The following is an 18,628-nucleotide window of genomic DNA, read 5'->3' on the forward strand; positions in this document are numbered from 1 at the left end:
CAAGATGGCTGAACCTCCTCCCATGGCAAGTTGCTTGACAGGGAGAAATAAAAAAGCCACTTCCACCTGTGCTAGCCTTGTAATGGGCCCTGAATCTCTGCCCTCCAGTAATATGACCAAATCAGGGTGATTAGTAAGCCAATCAGAGTAGTTCTCTCTATAAGTCAAAGTTCTCCAGAGAAATAGAACAAATAAAAGATAGACAGATAGATAGATAGGAATTTATTTTAAGGAACTGGCTTATGTGACTGTGAGGGCTGGTAAGTTTGAAATCCATATGGCAAGCCAGCAGGCTGGCCATCAGGCAAAAGTTGATGCTGCAGTCATCAGTCTGAAAGCTGGAAACCCAGGCAGAATTCCTGTGTGTAGTCTGGAAACAGAATTCTGTCTTCTTTGCGAGACCTCAAGAGAAACATGTTTGCTCTTAAGTCCTTCAATTGATTGGATGAAACCCACCTGCGTTATGGAGGATAATTTGCTTCATTTAAAGTCTACTGATCATAAATGTTAAAGATGTCTAAAAGATATTTTCACAGCAAAATATAGACTAATGTTTGACTAAACAAACTGGTTGCCATAGTTAAGTCAACACATAAAATTAACTATCAGCTGCCTCAGTTGGGAGTGAAATGGGGTTGGATAATGGGCCATGGGAGGAGAAGCAAGGAAAGACCTACAATTCCTACCCCTTGAGACCAGCAACAACTTTGCTAAGTGCCTTCACTGTGTTATACTTGCTAGGGATTCTGTGTGCATTAACTGACTTCATCTTTTGGCATTCATGTTCTCTTTTACAACTGGGCTTGAAAACAAAGCTCAGCAACATCAGGTGTAACTTTCCCTGGGTCATACAAATGTATGTGGCCAAGTGAAGATTTGAATTCAGGTCTGACATATTCCAAATTTCACGTTCTTCCTGCTGCTCACACAGGAAAAAAGGTGAGCAGGGAAGTAAAAAAAAGAAAAGTTAAGAGACTAAGATAGTGAAGGAAAAAGAAAGGAGGTAACAGCACAAAAGAGTGAAATCTTTGTAAGTGGGTAGGGCAGTTTCTTGCTACCCTGACCCTCCATTTTCATTCAAGTCTCTTAGTGGCCTTTCTTCTCATCAGAGGGTCAGAAATCAGAGATGGTGATGATAAATTCCCAAACTTAGAATCTCTAAGTTTCAGACATACCCTCAGTGGGGTGTTAGCTGAGCCAGAATGGCAGGATAAGAGCAGGAATAGATCATGGTAATGGAGCGCCCACTACAGGTAGCTGTGTGAAAAGCACTTTTCAAGCATTTTTTCATTGGCTATTAAGCTACAGCCCCCTTCCCCACCCCTGTTTAGTGCTATTATTAGTGTCACTTTACAGGTAGACGCTAAATAACTCTTCCAAGGTCACTCATCCATTAGGTATCAGAGCCAGTTCTTTGAGATTCTGAGGCTGAAGTTCTTGACCATTATGGCTGTATAGGTGCCAAGCAGAAGTAATAATGAATGTGGGGAGAAGCTTTTCCCCTGCAGCTCAGGCAACCACCCACTGATTCCAGCTCAGAGCTCCACACCTCTCATCTCCAAGCCACCTTGCAGATGTTTGCTCCACCTGAGACATAATATCAGGGAAGACCCACTTCTCACACTCTGCTGGTCTGCCCCTGGATGTGGGTTCCTCCTTCCACCACCTTTTAGATCAGTTAAATGAGCATGGTCCATCCCTTCAAAAGGTTTCTAGGCTAGAGGGTGGGGTAGATAAGTATGGGTGATAGGGGAGGGAGATTGAGGTACTATGTCCAAGGTGGAGGTGATAGGGTTAGAGTTTGGGTTGATAGGATGTATGGGGGCTGAGAGAAAGTGGGGATCTGGACTTGGTTAAAGAGGTGGATGGTGATGCCAGTAATTGAAATAAGGGCACATAAGAAAGAAAGCCCTTCTGGGGCGCCTGGGTGGCGCAGTCAGTTAAGCGTCAGACTTCAGCCAGGTCGCGATCTCGCGGTCCGGGAGTTCGAGCCCCGCGTCGGGCTCTGGGCTGATGGCTCGGAGCCTGGAGCCTGTTTCTGATTCTGTGTCTGCCTCTCTCTCTGCCCCTCCCCCGTTCATGCTCTGTCTCTCTCTGTCCCCAAAATAAATAAACGTTGAAAAAAAAAATTAAAAAAAAAAAAGAAAGAAAGCCCTTCACAGATTCTGATACAATGTTTCTATGTCATATATTTATTAGGCATTATTGATCTGATGGAATTTTTTTTCTGAACAAAATCACCCTTTTATATGGTGATAGGAAGCGATAACTATACATAAATTTGAAGAATACAAATGGCATAAATATTTTATTTGGCTCAGAAATTTATATTACCTTTCTGCCTGTTTTAATATAATACTACTTTTTCTGCCTTTTCATCATTCCCTTATACTTATTTGCTCACTAGATTAAAAAAGCACAGCTTCTTGCCTTCTGTATGATTGGTTTTGCAGGTTCTTTTTGAATTCTTTGGACTCCAGGTTGAGGGTCACACTTATCTCCCATTAGTGGTATCCTACGAGCATAGTTATAGTAACTCTCATCATTTAGAAACCATTTCACTTCCATTGTTTTGTTTGAGCTGCCCTAGTAGGCAGACCCAACTGTGTTGTAACTTACTCAAGTCCCATGTGAATGAGTGGTCTGTTCAAGATGATACAGTGGTGACCCATAGAGCTGGAAATCCCCATGACTTCCTTACTCAATCCAGTACTCTGCTCTTGTCATCCTTACCTTTGGCCAGCATGTGTGGCCATTTGTGTGGATGTCTGTAAGGGGTCTTCAAAGGGTACTTGCTCCCAAGTGCCTCCCGGTGTCCATGGGTGGTGGTAATGTATAGATCCTTCTTTGCCCCCTTGGATCACTGGTGCCCAAGATTCTGACAAAGAAAGCTGTTGATTCCACATTTTGGAAAAGTATTTAAACCACTCCACTCAGTGGTAATGTAAGCTTCAAGCCCTTTGCTGGGAGGAGGGGATAGAGACAAAGAGCCATTGGACTGTGGGGAACAAGGATGGCTTACCTCCCAGTTTTGCTTGGAGTTGGTCCACCTGGTCAGTTTCAAAACCACAAGTCTGCCAGCTGGGGAGGCATGACTTAGCAGGCAGACTCTTTCTCATCCTGTGGGTCTGCTCCCAACTTAGAGCACATCAGACACTGGTGCACAATCCTACTGAGTGTTGGTTGGAACCAACTTCTCTCCCTCTGACACAGGCCTTTCTGGGAAGAGCCCCAAGCCAACACTGTTCCGCTTCCATACTTCCATTGCTTTCATTTCTTTTGCTATGGACATGAAACTGTGTTTGTTCTAAGAATTCTGAGAAATACATAGACTATTCTGTTCTGTTATTTTGATGAACTTGTAGAGACAGCTATCCTTGGAAATACCTTCCTATGCATTATATTGCTTCTACTACTCCATAAACAAAGCTTACTTCCAAAACACTTGTACCCCATGTCCATATGTAATTGTCAAAGGCGCACCTACCAGCTTTCTAGGCACTTTTCCTGCCTTGAGCATTCTTTGTGTTACCCCTTGAAACTCAGAGTGCTCAGCAAGGGAACCTGCCCACAGACCACGCCACCAATCCACTGTGTCCCAGCTGGCTCACATGTTCACAAAGATTTCTACTTGGCAGCACAGATCCTATCAAGGATTAATCTTTCCCATTCCCGCCAATACCTGTCCCCACCCTCAGTCTCTTACCTAAGCCTAACCAGGACACAAACGCCCTCGGACATCCACAGTGGAACTCTTGTGCTCAAGAACTTGCCTGTCTTGAGTGCCTATTTAACTACACGGCCTGAAAGTTAGAGAGTTTATGTTCCCACTAGAATGAAAATGCTATCAGTGTACTCTTTTCTTATTAATACTTGAATGGATTTAGAGTGAAAAGTGGATATTGGAATAAATTATACATAATAAGTAATACACGCAAAAACGATAAATAGGCAGCCATACTCAACTCTGTGTGTGTGTTTCAGAAAGCGCGTACGCACGCGATGGGGAGAGAGAGAGAGAGACAAGGTCCTGTTTTTCTCTGCAGATTTTATAAGTGAAGGGCCTTTTTGGCATGGTAAATATTTAAACCCTAGAAATATATAAGGTTTAAAAGTTAATCTTTGCACCAAAAAAGTATATTTTTCCTGTCGCATGAAAGAAGAATTTCTTCTGACTGCTAAGTGACTAGAAGTTCATGCTGCAAAATAGAGAGTAAGATAGTGTATCAATTCATTAAAACTTCTACATCTGTATAACAGATGCTTATTTAAAGTATTTTTACCTAATGCAACACACAGTGGTTATAATCAGACCTCTTTTGAAATCCTCTCTCTGCTACTTCATTGTTGTGTGACCTTAGGCAAGTTAGATTACCTATAAGTTGGGGATTTCTACCTTAAATGAGTCAATGTATACAGACCACTTCGTGGGAAGCTTGGCATAGAGCAGGGGTTCTGGTACTTTTTTCTTACTAATTCCAGGAGGAAAGGTTTGTTGCCTAGAGTGGAGTGCAGCCTGTTGCAATGCCTGCAATGCTCTCATTTTATCACAAGAGGGCAGTACTAGCATAGAGAAAGCAGGAAATGTACTCGGTATTAGAATGGCAAGCCGTTCACCGATGTTATTCAGCCATTCTCTGGGATCAGAGAACCCTGGCTGCTGTTGGCACTTGCACTTTATTCACCCTCTCATCTGTTTCTGTAACATTCTCTGGCATTTTTTAGTCCAATTTTGGAAAAACGATCTCTCACTGGTACTTCCCCCAAAGTAAAATGTGCTTTTATTTGCCCTCTTTTTGTCTCTACAGCAAAGATGTTTTTAAGCGTTGAATTTTTGTTTATGAAATTTGAAGGACAGACTTGTTTCTCTATCATGTGGCTCTCTCTATCATTCTCTCTTTCTGTCTTAGCCTGTCTGATTCTCATTTACTCTTGTTTCACCCCATTATTTTCAGACAGAGAACATTGCTATCATCAGGGAACATTTTCTGAACACATTTAATGAGCCCATGAAACGTGAAAGGTGCCAAGTCCATAGTGGTGGTTTATGATCTCTTATTACTTGTCTGTTCAGGTCATGTTATTTGTTAGGAACCCATCCGGAGTTTATTTAGCATCCTGCGTGAGGCTTCCACACACTGTGTTTAGTTTTGTTGCCATGTAATTCTTTGTTTGGGTGGATGCAGGACTGAGCCACGGTGCAGGACAGATTGGCTTTCTGCTGAAATGAAGCTGGCCTCCCTGATTCATTTATTGGAATGCTAATGCTAGTCCCTTCTCATGTTCTCATCGAAACTTCTGCAGCCAGCTTGCCTGATCTCGTTAAGCTGTGTCTAACACTGTGATTCCAGGGAAGTGCTGTAAAAGTAACAAATCTGTCTTTGCTGTCTGTTAGAAAAAAAACACATTTGACTTGGAAGTATTTTGCCTTTGTGCTTGGCAATAAATTCTTCAGACAGCACATACAATTTAATGTCTTGACAAATTTTTATTTTTTAAAAAGACTTGCAGCATTCAATAAATTCCAATAGTAAATTCAAGCTCATGAAATAAACCCAGGCACTACCAAACTTAATGGCAAGTATTGGCTATAGTCCTAAAATAAAAAATATTGTCAAAATATTTGCTTTGTAAGAATTTACGTTTCAGGGTCTCTGCACTTAAAGGACCAATTTGTTCGCTGATGTTAACCCAACATGTATCCAAAACAATAAATATGCCATGAGACAGTTAACTTTTCTTGAGCTATTAATACAGAGTGATTTAGATATACTTACTAAAAAAATCTGATACCCCTTGAAGTTAAAGGACAGTTTAAGGAAAAAAATCTTGATGTACTGATCAGAGAGAATTCTTATGTCTATTTGTTGATTGCTAGTTATTTTAAATTTCATCAGGCTGTAACTTGTGTAAGTTGGATTTCTGTGGATGCGTATAGACATTTGCAAAGCACGTGTTTATTACCTCTGATATCAGTGATACACAGCCATTGGCTTTCTTAACACCGTTCCTATTTTCATAGTGTAGCTTTGTTTATAGCGTAACAAACAAATAAAATGCTTCATATGAGAACACCTGCTTTAAGAAAACCTAGCATATCATAATTCAGATGTACAAAGCAGATAAATTAAGGGGTGATTAGTAGCAGCACAAAAGGATTCTTTGATTTTCAGCAGGATTCATCAGAAGGGTTCCTTTGAATGCAAGCTCCCCCCGAGAGCTGAAGTGTTTTGCAGATCATTCAAACCACTTGACATCCAGACTGGGAGACAGAGAAACTTAGAATTTAAGTGTTGAAAAACCATCGTTCATTGAAGATTAATACAAAATGAATGTAGAGGTTCTCTATTCTTTCAATAATAGAAAAATGTAATTTGCTTTTTAGTAATATGGTTAACCTAAATGTGTATATAAACATGACAAAGTCAGAAATACTATTTTCCATTATTTATGGAGCACCTACTATGTGCTAGGAACCATCCTTGACTCTGTGTGTTGTTTTATTTATATTTAATCCTGCTTGTGCCCATTTCATAAATGAGGATATTAAGCTTCCTGGGATCATTTTACCCAAAGCTGCAAGACCATGATAATTGGCAGAGAACAGTTTTGAATCTAGGTCTACGAGGGCTGTACTTTTGTCACTACACTCCAGGGAAGTTTCCTGCTGAGCTTGGAGTGTTCTGACTCTCGGTGCCGCCACATGCGTGTCCTTTGCCTAATACTCCCTGCCTTCCATCAGGGACGTGTTTGTTAACCTACTTAACACGAACATTTATGAATGGAGATAACCAGACCCTGCCTATGCCACTGAAATACATACTGTGCCAAGATAATGTTCACGACTTCAGTTGGTGCTTAGCTGGGCAGAGGAGGTGAGCCTGAAAACTGGAGGCCGTCTATGGTGGAGGTAGGAGCTGTCTAGAGGGCATGTTCAGGTATGCCGGGCAGGACATGGAACGTGACTAAACACTGGAGCAGCGCGGCCCCCAGGTTAGTAGAGCGCAGGATGGGGTAGGTCTAACTAATGGTAACATGATGGGCTATAACTTGGTGATGAGCAGGGAGTCAGGAAGTGGGCCCAGTGATGGAAGTGGGCAGCCAGGTGGGCTGACGAACAGGCCTGGCCACAGAAGGATGTTGGAGAAGGATGTTGCCATACATGTGTGTATGGCAAGGATGCTGGTGAGGGCTGTCAGAACTAGACGGCCATTTTGAAAAGAATTAAGATACCAGATAGGTTATTAAGGCAGAGACACAGAAAGAAAGGCAGTAACTCCATTCTCCCACTGAGGTAGGAACTCCGTTGTTAGCAACTGGGGCACAGGATCAGAGTAGGAATAACTAATGATTGCTTACATTTCTCCTAATGAGTTAAGAGATTGGTGCCCTAGTCTGGGATGGATTTGATCCTCTCAATGAGGGCCAAGTGGACCCCAGTAATGAAAGGAGGGTTAGAGAGGGAGCAGTGCTGTTTTCTATTTTCCTGGAGATTGGGACTTAATATATATAGATAAATGTATGTAAATAAAAATACAGATTGACTGACTGAAGGAAAAAAACCTGTGTGGATTTAATTATTACTTTAATTGATTTTTCTACTGAGCCTTGGCAAGTGGTACTTAACATCTCATATGATCATTGCAGAGGTATATGCAGAGGTGATTAGACTTACTAGTTCTCGTCTGAACTCCTACTCACTAGCCATGCTCCTGGACAAATTCCTGAACATCTCTGGGCCTGATTTTCCTCAGCCTGTGAAATAGCCGTGATGTTGCAGAATTGTTCTAATACTGCCATCAGTAAGAATACCCACAATTTATTAAACATTTCTTTTCAGTCAGGCTCTGTGTGAAGCAGTTTAAATGCATTATCTCATTTAACTGTTGTGAGGAATAAATAAGGCATCACAGTCAAGATACTGGCTTAGTGCACTCACACACGTGGAGATCCATGTACATGCTGACGCACTGTAGAATGTGTACCATTAAGGATAAGTTGGTTATTAAGTGTTTTAGAGGATAAGAGAAGGAGTGACCATGTTGACTGATAGGTGAAAGAGAGTTGCATGAGATTGGAGGAAGAAACCAGATGACATGTCAGTGACATGCCACAGGTCACTCCTTTTTTGAGTGCCCATGACCCCTACTTATATACTAGAATTGGCGTCAGAGACCCAATATGCTTTACTAATAACACGAGGAAGTCTTTCCCTGTGTCACCCAGGGGATCTTGCACTTACTGTGTGTCTGCTGCAAAGCAGTAAGTGATAAGCTGCTCTCTGCCCCTTTTACAGAAGTCCCTTTGGGAATGCCGGTTCAGCCCTGTGCCTCCCCAGAGGTCTCAGTGTAACATAGGACTCACAACCATGTTTGGCTAACCCACTTGCTTGTTTTGGGTTTCCCTGGAATTCCACCTAGAGCCTAAGATTGAGCTGTAAGTGGTTATTTTTGAAGATGACCCCAGGAAGCCTTGTAAGGAAGTGGAAAAGTGAGACATGGAAGGAGGGAAAGCCAATAAAAGTGTGTTAAGATTTCAACTGGACTCACTCTTCCAGGCAATCCTCCACGAACCGTGTAGAGTTAGGAAGCTCGGGTATTTATCTTCCTCCTCTCATGCCTCTTTGGTGGAGGTTGCCTCTTGCAGGCATCGAGTGCCCAGCACTCTGCCCTCAGGTGGAGCAATGCAGATGCCTGAGTGAGGAAGCCACACGTGTGTATGGCAACTGTCCCGAAAGCTACAATGACTTTGGGGGTGGGGTGAGGTGAAGAGTAGGGAGGAGTCCGGCAGGACTCCAGTAGCATCTGCTCAATCTACCTTCCTGTGTTGAAGACACTCAGAGTTTTAAATCTACATTTCATATTTGGAAATCCTTGAAGTAAATTGCCATCTTATCAAAATAGAACATTTCTTTGCTTCTGTTAATATTTTATATTCCCTGAGCAGGTGCTGACCAGTGTCTTCAATCTCTGTGTCACTATAAATATTTTCTTTCTGCACATTAATCTGAGAATGAGCAGAAAATAAAATAATCTGAATAGTCTCTATTGAACATGTATGGAGACATGAGCAGATCTTTAGAGTATGTGTAAACTTTTTTATTTAAAAAATTTAAATTTATTTTTGAGACAGGGAGGGGCAAAGAGAGAAGGAGACACAGAATCTGAAGCAGACTCCAGGCTCCAAGCTGTCAGTACAGAGCCCGACGCGGGGCTCTCACCCATGAACCTTGAGATCATGACCTGAGCCGAAGTTGGACGCTTAACCAACTGAGCCGAGCCACCCAGGCGCCCCTAGAGTATGTGTAAACTTTAAAGAAATAGTAATATTACATTCAGAAATGGATACTTACAGCCCCAGCCAAAGGCATGCATTCAGCCTATCTGCAGGGGTTCAAGGTTGGAATTCTGACCATAGGGATCTGGTTAGATGTTAGTGTGGACCAAAGTCAGAGGGCTCCCACCTCATTGACTTACATTCATTCAACGTTTCAGTGTGCATATTCAGCAACCTATCTTGGCTCTGTTAAATGAGAGAACATTAGATTGCAAATTTCTCTTTTGATAATTCTCTTCTAAGCACATTGCAAGGCCCTGTCTGGGATTCAGAAAATAACATTCATGGACTATAAAGATAGTAATTAATCTTTAGAGTGAAAATGTTTTTCTCAGGACCTGCCTCTTCCCAGTGCCCAACCCATACTTCCCAAACCCATTCAGATTTCTAGGTACATTTGTCCTAAAAATAGTGAGTCTGCTGAAAGCTACGTTTGAACTTAGAAGTAATTCTCCTTCCAGGCGAGGTTTTCTACTCCTAACTTTAAGATCCTGCCTTGTGTTTGTGACTCCCTGTCTTTAAACTTAAGAAGACCAAAAGAAGACATCCAGATGGCCAACAGGCACATGAAAAGATGCTCAACATCGCTCCTCATCAGGGAAATACAAATCAAAACCACACTCAGATATCACCTCACGCCAGTCAGAGTGGCCAAAAGGAACAAATCAGGAGACTATAGATGCTGGAGAGGATGTGGAGAAACGGGAACCCTCTTGCACTGTTGGTGGTAATGCAAACTGGTACAGCCACTCTGGAAAACAGTGTGGAGGTTCCTCAGAAAGTTAAAAATAGACCTACCCTATGACCCAGCAATAGCATTTCTAGGAATTTACCCAAGGGATACAGGAGTGCTGATGCATAGGGGCACTTGTACCCCAATGTTTATAGCAGCACTCTCAACAACAGCCGAACTGTGGAAAGAGCCTAAATGTCCATCAACTGATGAATGGATAAAGAAATTGTGGTTTATATACACAATGGAGTACTACGTGGCAATGAGAAAGAATGAAATATGGCCCTTTGTAGCAACGTGGATGGAACTGGAGAGTGTGATGCTAAGTGAAATAAGCCATACAGAGAAAGACAGATACCATATGGTTTCACTCTTTTTTTTTTTTTTTTTTTTTTTTTTACGTTTATTTATTTTTGAGACAGAGGGAGGCAGAGCATGAACGGGGGAGGGTCAGAGAGAGAGGGAGACACAGAATCGGAAGCAGGCTCCAGGCTCTGGGCCATCATCAGCCCAGAGCCCAACGCGGGGCTCGAACTCACGGACCGTGAGATCGTGACCTGGCTGAAGTCGGACGCTTAACCGACTGCGCCACCCAGGCGCCCCTGGTTTCACTCTTATGTGGATCCTGAGAAACTTAACAGGAACCTATGGGGGATGGGAAGGAAAAAAAAAAAAAAGAGGTTAGAGTGGGAGAGAGCCAAAGCATAAGAGACTCTTAAAAACTGAGAACAAACTGAGGGCTTATGGGGGGTGGGAGGGAGGGGGGGGTGGGTGGTGGGTATTGAGGAGGGCACCTGTTGGGATGAGCACTCGGTGTTGTATGGAAACCAGTTTGACAATAAATTTCATATATTAAAAAAGAAATAAAATAAAATAAACTTAAGAAGACCACATATGAAGGAGGAAATGTGGGAAGGATGGGTTCCATGTTCAGTTCTGGTGGGAGAGTGAGGGACACTGGAAATGGGCCAAGATGATCAAAGGGCCGAGGCTGGGTGCGCCTCCTTGCAGAGGTCTTGACACGTGAGGTCAAGACATGTGTCTTGACACTTGGCACCCGGCAGGGCACTGGCAGCACTAACAGGACTAATGTGGTGAGATGTATAATGCACGGGTAATTGTTAAACTCTCCAGGGGAGAGCCGAGAATACCTTCAATCCTTTGTCCATCACGAGAGCTGTTCACTAGCGAGAAGCCAGGCTCATGTGACTTTCACAGCCTACTCTTTCTTTGTATACCTCTTGGTGACAAACTACATAGCCAGGGATAGGAGGTGAGAGAGGAGAAGACTGTTTATAATCCATAAAAATCTACAACTAGCTCACAAATAACAGATCGTCATAGTTCCTTTGCATTATACTTTGTGGATAACCTTAGATATTTAAGCTACGTGAACAGTGGCAGGAGTAATATTAATGGTTCCATACCTGTCAAGCTTTAAAATAGAATTTTACACTGAAGGTACAAATTAGGCAAAAGAAGCCTTTCCAAAGGGTGCAGATGATAAAGTAGGCCAGTAGGATTCTCAAGGGAACCTGATATTCTAGAGAATTTATGGAAGTCTGTGATTCATCATAATCCCTCTTGTGCTTTTAGTAGAGTTTGAAAATTACTCAGAGATACCTAACTCGCTGAATATTGATATTTCGGTTCTGGGGATATTTTTCTGAGTGAATTTGTCTGCAACTGCCTCTCTAGAAAATTTATTAGCAAACTATTCATACATTTCCCCCCAATCTTTCATTCTTTTCTGAGATATTATTGATTTTCTTTTCCTAAACATAATTTTATATGGTAATATCTGGGCAGAAGCAATTTGCTATGGTTCAAGGAACTGGATTCTTATGGGCATTTGTCTTAGTAATGTGATTACAGAGTCACTAACTTGATCTTAATAACGTTTGCTTATTATCGTGTCTTAAATGCATGAAAGGAAAACTGTTTTCTAACTCAGAGGATTACCCTTGTGTATCTCCGTTAGTTGATAATGCCCTGCAAAATTAATGTCCAGGTGGCTTTGAGTGGCTATTGCATTATTTGAAACTAGTTAGGATTAAATGCAAATATTATCACCAATGTTGCATGCAGATTGGAAATTACTTTTTTAGTATACCTTAAGAAACTTTTAAATCACTGATTCACAGCAGTTTATAAACCGGCCACGCTGCACTTCATCTGATGCTGTTTTTACTCTATTGTGGCTGCAGGAGGCAGCATGATACAAAAGGCTTGGAATCTATAGTCAGATAACCGTGGTTAGAATCTGACTGCCTTACTTATTATTTGTGTGAACTAGGGCCGTGTTAATCAACTACCCTGACCCTCAGTTTCCTCATCTCTTCAAGACAGGCTGACATACAAGCACCCCCATTCTAGTTTCCTATTGAAATATTGTAACTGCGACCTTCTCAGTAAAAATCTCTGTTCGTTTTCAAAAGATTCCCTCCTTTTTTTCTTAAAGCAGATAGTAGTCATGTAAAAAGATAATACTGTCCACAAAAAGACTTGAAGAAGGTTACTGCTAGCAGCTTTATTCATAATCTGCCTAAACTAGAACAGTCCAAATGTTCACAAATAGAACAATAGGTAAGCAAATTGTAACATATCCATGCAATGGAGAATTACTCGTCAGTAAAAGGAAAAAAAATTACTGATCCATGAGACAATGTGGATGAATCTTAGAGACATTATGTGGAGCAAAAGAAGCCAGACACCAAAAAGAGCATATTGTCTGACTCCTTTTACATGAAGTTTTAAAACCAGCAAAACTCCTTTATGGTGATAGAAATCAGAATACTGATTACCTCTGAAGGGAGGGTCTTGATTGGAAAGGGGCATGACGGGAATTTCGGGGTGATAGGGATGTTCTATGTCTTGATTTTGGTGATGATTACGCAGGTGTATATATTTGTCAAAACTTGATGAACTGTGCAGTTGAATCGCGTGCTTTATTGTGTATAAGTTAAACTTAAATTCAAAGAAAAGACAACTCACCCATGTCGGTTAAACGTTTAGTTTTCTCATGACCGATTTTTGGGATTCTCAGGATGCAGTGACCATCTGTACCCTGGGAATTGGGACAGCCTTTGGAGAGTCCATTCTGGACAACACACCGCGCCATGCGACCATCGTTACCAGGGAGAGCAGTGAACTGCTCCGCATCGAGCAGAAGGACTTCAAGGCTCTATGGGAGGTGAGCCCCAAGGCTTCTCTGTCAATTAACGTAGTTGCGGAAAAGAAAAGGAGCTGCCACGTGGATAATGGCATTACAGTCAAGCCTTAATGTGTTCTGTTCCGAGCTGGTAGATGGAATTTAATTTTCAAAACTTGTTTTTGAAATGAGTGAGTGAAAAAGCCATTTTGACATAAGACATCCCCACCCCCGCCTTTTTTTTTTTAATTTAGTGCTTGCTCAATTTTCTGTAGTTTGACATACCTTATAATTATTTCTTGAATGACCATAGACTGTTTTATGTATTTCCTCCTTCCTATTCCACAGATGTATTCTTAACCAGGGAACAAAATACTTTGACATTTTCTTTTGCATTTTAAAAATCATCATTGACATGTTTCCTGGTAAAGTGGAATGAATGGGGTTAACATCTGCTTCATTTAAATGCTTTTAAAAATGATGTGCCCTGCAATAAGGTATGGGAAATGAGGGACATAAAGATGTCTGGTTACTTGCCAACTTCAGAATGCATTGGTGGCACAGCGGTGGATGGATGCGACCGGTGCTGGTGGCTTTTGCATTTACCACTGCTTACCAGCGCCCCTTCGGGTATTGCACTCATTTGCAAGAAGTAGGGGGAATAAATCATCTTATATGTAGTAATGGCAAATGGAGCACTTAGAAAGGCCCAGCTAAACCTTGCATCTTTTACGCTCATTCCTTTTCAGTTCTGCAAGCTTCTGATTTTAACCTGTGGTTGTTCCTTATCTTTGTCTTTGGCTCAGTATGTCCAAGTGTTAACCCATCGAGCTGGCAGGCTTTGCAACTTGTCCCGGTGTGGCTAAGATTTTAAACTTGATCTTAAAAGAATTTTGTGTAATCAAATAGTTTCCTCCAGAGCCAAACAAATGACAGATGCATTAAGGGAGCAAACCTGCAGGTGAATGAGTGATGCTTTGCCTTAAAAGTCCTGCAAAGCCTTGGAAGGCCTTGGTGGTAAAACCTGTTACTTTTATTCTTGGCAGTAGTGAATAAATTGCGGGGTTGCTTGTTTGAAATGTTCCTCTTAGAAAATATTAAAGAGCTCCAACTGCTCTGTAAAGTTCAGAGACAAAAGCTAGTTTTAGGAAGGCAAAGCTGAAGTAGGTTTGCATGAGGTGTGTGTGGTGAGGTTTTCTGTCAATTAAAAGGGACCAAGCTTGAGGCAAATAAGCCTTTTTTTTTGGGGGGGGGGGGGGGTCTTTCATTTTTAAAAGGTAAACTGAAAAAGTCTTTTCCAAAAAAGAAAATTTGGAAAACCGGCTAAGAACAAAAATGATTTCCACCTGTGATGTATGTCATTATAACTGCTTTTGTCTGTTATGACTTTTTCAAGTTGCTCATCGAGGATAGTTTGTGGAAATATTTAAAATTTTATTTTAATTAGGAGCCCTCAGTACTGTGAAGGAAGTTCCTGAGAAGTAGCTACCTGTGAACATTTTTGAAAAACTTATTATTATTAGGAAAATTTTCAAACATACAGAAAACCAGAAAGGATAATACAGTGAACACCCGTACACCCCCACTTAGTTTGGCAGCTGCTGACATGTAGCCATATTTGCTCCATCTTTTTTTTTTTTTTGCTGAACCACTTTAATGTAAATGACAGACATTATGACATTTCATCATAAATATTCAGCATAATCCTAAGAAAAATAGAATATCCTGCCACATACCCATAATACCATTATTTCACTTACAGTACTAAAGATAACATCCTAATATCTAATATCCAGTCCGTGGTTCAGATTTCCCCATAAATACCCATAAATAAATATTCAACAAATATCCTTTATATCTGTTATATTTCAAACCAGGTTCAAATAAAGAACCACGTCTTACATTTGATTGTTGTAGCTAAGTCTCTGTCTCTGTCCCTCTCTCTCTCCCCCCGACTCCTCCTCTCTCTCTCCCGTTCTCTCCCCCCACCTCCCTTCCACCCTCCCTCTCTCCCTTCTTTCCTCTCTCTGTCTCTCTCATCCTTTCCATGGCATTGGCTTGTTAAAAAGGCTGGGTTAGTTTCTCCCAAATTCAATATTTGTTTGATTATTTTCTCATGGTATCTTTTTGTACCCCTGTTCCAGGGTTTTCTATAAAAGGAAGTTAGAGCTAAAAGCTTGATTAGATCAGATCAAACATTTTTGTCCAGAAAGCTTCAAAGGTGATAATAAGTACATCAGGAAGTTCATCATGTCTGGAGGCTTTACTATCGGTGATGCATTAGTGTTATTAGCTTGAGTGTGTCGGTAGACTTCAGTTGAGTACATTTTAGTACTATTTTCCACAGATATTTCCCTTAAAGGAAAATTATTAAATGGGGGTATTGATATTGAGGGTGGCTTTGGTATCCCCAACCTTGCCACATGATTCTGCAGCTCAGTGGATCCAACCCTTAAAGTGTAACCTCAGTGCAGGTTTCTGATGTCCCCTGCCAGTGACTTAATTGAGCTGAAAAGAAAGGACAGAGTTTTTGTCTGACTTCTTATTTTACAGGTGGGGGACTGGAACCTCATAGGGAGTAAGAGATTAGTCGCATACTTCATTTTATTTGCCTGTTCACGTAACTAAGTTCAGAGTGCAAATTATATGCTCAATCAGCATTTTAACAGGCTAAAATGGAAATGCAAGAAACTCCATCGTCTACCAGTCCATGTTAATCAGAACTTTATTAATGGGCACAATTGTGCATATATATATATATATATATAGTACATGATAATCCTAAGAAGTTGTAAAATTCTAAATTACTTTCTAAATAAAAAAGATTGACTTATTTATTCTACCATTCGTTTTTTTAAAATTTTTTCAACATTTATCTATTTTTGAGAGATGGAGAGACAGCGCATGAGTGGGGGAGGGGCAGAGAGAGAGGAAGACACAGAATCTGAAGGCTCCAGGCTCTTAGCTGTCAGCACAGAGCCCGATGCAGGACCTAAACTCACAAACTGTGAGATCATGACCTGAGCTGAAGTGGGACGCTTAACCGACTGAGCCACCCAGGTGCCCCTCTACCATTCGTTTTTTAACAAATACTCATTGAGTGTCTCCTATCAGGTATAGATGCAGCAGCAAACAAGACTGACAGAGCTCCCTCTCTCCAGGAGGACTTCTGTTTTACTTGGAGAACACAGAAAATAAGCTACCAAGTCGTAATAGTATTTCAGAGTATAAAAATCATTATAATTAAATGTTACTTCTATTTGAATTTGAGGGATCCATTGAGGACACATATGGCACTAATCTGCTAGCAAAATATCTGATATTCAGAATACCTATTCCTTGTTTATGTTAGATAATGGAGTTTATAACTCAGCCATCTATTACACTAGTAAATAATACCAATTAGCAAAATTAAAACCCAAACTCATACTGTCAGCTGAAATCTGAGTGAGATCTGCAAGCCAAGCATTAAAAGGAAAGCATTATGTAGGGAAGGATTCAGGTAGGAGCCTCATCGAACTGTAAGGTGGCAGGAAGAAGGCAGCAGAAAGGTAAGCTGGATAATAGTGCCTCTCTTGTTGGCAAGGTAAGTAACTCAGTGTTGGGCTACAGGTTAGGGATAGTAAAAACTAGGTAACCTGAATCATGGGTCTAAATTTGCATGTTCATCTCATTTGACTAATTACTTTTGAAGAATGTCATCCTGGGCCCATTGCATGTCAAGTACCCCCTTGATTAGCTTTGTCTCCTTATCTATGTATGCCCTTGTCACTTAAAGGGGACAAAAGATAAAACCAGGATTCTGAGTTATTTCTTCTCACTCTGAAAGTTACGATCTATAACCACTACCAGGTAGCACAGTCTAAAAGTAGCTCTTTAACAGGCTGAGCAAATAGTCTATTTTAAATCTTACACTTGGGACTTTAATGGCAACACAAAGCTAGGGAATCCTGCTCCCTTTCCTGACCAAAGGCAAGTTTCCTCAGCTCTCTGCAGGAAGAGAACACACTCAGAGACCTACATGTGAGATTTTGAAATCCTATTCAATTTCATCCCGGATACCTCTTGCTTTATATTGTCTATTATGTTGTAAGTCAAGCTGGTAACACCTAGAGTATTTAAAAAAGTGATTCCCATAAATGTAGCCAGAGCATTATTCAATAACCAATACATCAGAAAAAGTATTCCCCAAGATATAACAGAGGTAGCATCTTGATGCTTTTCTTTGCATCCTGCGTCTTTCCTAATGAAAACTATTTTCTTCCCTGTTCTTCCATGTTTCAGTTGCTAATTTATGGTCAGATTTGAGAACATTGGGTTGCTCCGTCTTAAAACTAGGTCATGTTTTCTTAAGTGAATATGGTAAATTTATTCAGAGTTGGTTGATAATGCATCCCTCCTCTCACGCTTCTGTGATATTAAAACTCAATAAAATATGTGAACCACAGTATAAAACATCTCATTTTTCAGCAGTATATAGGTGATGGAGGGAGAGAAGGAAGAGGAGAGGAGATAGTTCTGTTTCTGAATCTCATTCAGAAGGAAAATAATTGAAAAGTCTTGGAATGTCACGTTCAATGCTTGAGACAACCATAAATTTAAACTTTGTGCCACTTGTGGCATTGCGTACCCTCCGTGAAGAAGTTAAATGGCAAAGTAGTTAAGTGTAGACTTGGGAGTTTTAAGCCAGTTATTAATATTTGATCCAAGATTGTGTGACTGCTGGTGGCTCTTGGACTAAATGAAGAACTGATTTACTGTCCAATTCCCTGAATTTCTTTGCAGCACATATAGGATAAGAAGGCTTCCAATGGTTACAAATGACTACAACAAGAGTTTTTGGGTTTTTTTGTTTTTTTGTTTGCTTTGTTTTCTTGTTGACTTTCCATCTAATGGTGTATCTGTATGAAGATGCTTTCAGCTTTGTAGCATGTATTGACATCTCTACATAGACTATTCCCAATACATGAAGTTGGATGAGGAGGTGAGTCCGGTGTGTTCAGAGAAGTAGATTCTTGATCAGATTTGTAACAGACACTACTGAGAGGTCCTTGAACTTGTGTGCCACCTCCTGTTTAGCTGTGTTTCAGTTGCATGGACATCATCTGGCCAAAAGCTTTCCTTCACTGTGAGCCATGTTTGGAAATGTTCAACATAACAATATGTGTCTATGAATAAGTCATTTGAAATTTAAAGACAGCAATAAAACTACAGAGTCTAAAAATAAAAGCAGTATTTTAAATTTATAGTCTGACCCATGCCACAATAAAATTGATTTCTTGGCTGTAATTGTTACCCAGAAACTTCTTGGCACATTTTGTGAATTTATTCTAACTGAGGGATCCCATGTCACAGAGAACCATTGCTCTGATGTAATGATTGTTATGGGACAGTTTATTCCCCAAATG

At 40.8% G+C, this 18,628-nt stretch overlaps 1 protein-coding gene across 3 annotated transcripts in view; it reads left to right on the plus strand.

Annotated features, from left to right (window-relative positions):
• RAPGEF4 (Rap guanine nucleotide exchange factor 4) overlaps positions 1 to 18,628 on the plus strand; it is a 292,034-nt gene that overhangs the window by 54,709 nt on the left and 218,697 nt on the right. For 2 of the 3 annotated variants that reach the window (XM_030326351.1, XM_030326353.1), the window contains exon 4: positions 13,116 to 13,262. In XM_030326351.1, the coding sequence (XP_030182211.1) occupies positions 13,116 to 13,262 (147 nt within the window). Of the gene's footprint in view, positions 1 to 13,115; positions 13,263 to 18,628 lie in introns of those variants that run through there. The other variant, XM_030326355.1, reaches the window with a different exon arrangement.

Source organism: Lynx canadensis, chromosome C1 (assembly GCF_007474595.2).
Source record: "Lynx canadensis isolate LIC74 chromosome C1, mLynCan4.pri.v2, whole genome shotgun sequence".
Taxonomy (NCBI): domain Eukaryota; kingdom Metazoa; phylum Chordata; class Mammalia; order Carnivora; family Felidae; genus Lynx; species Lynx canadensis.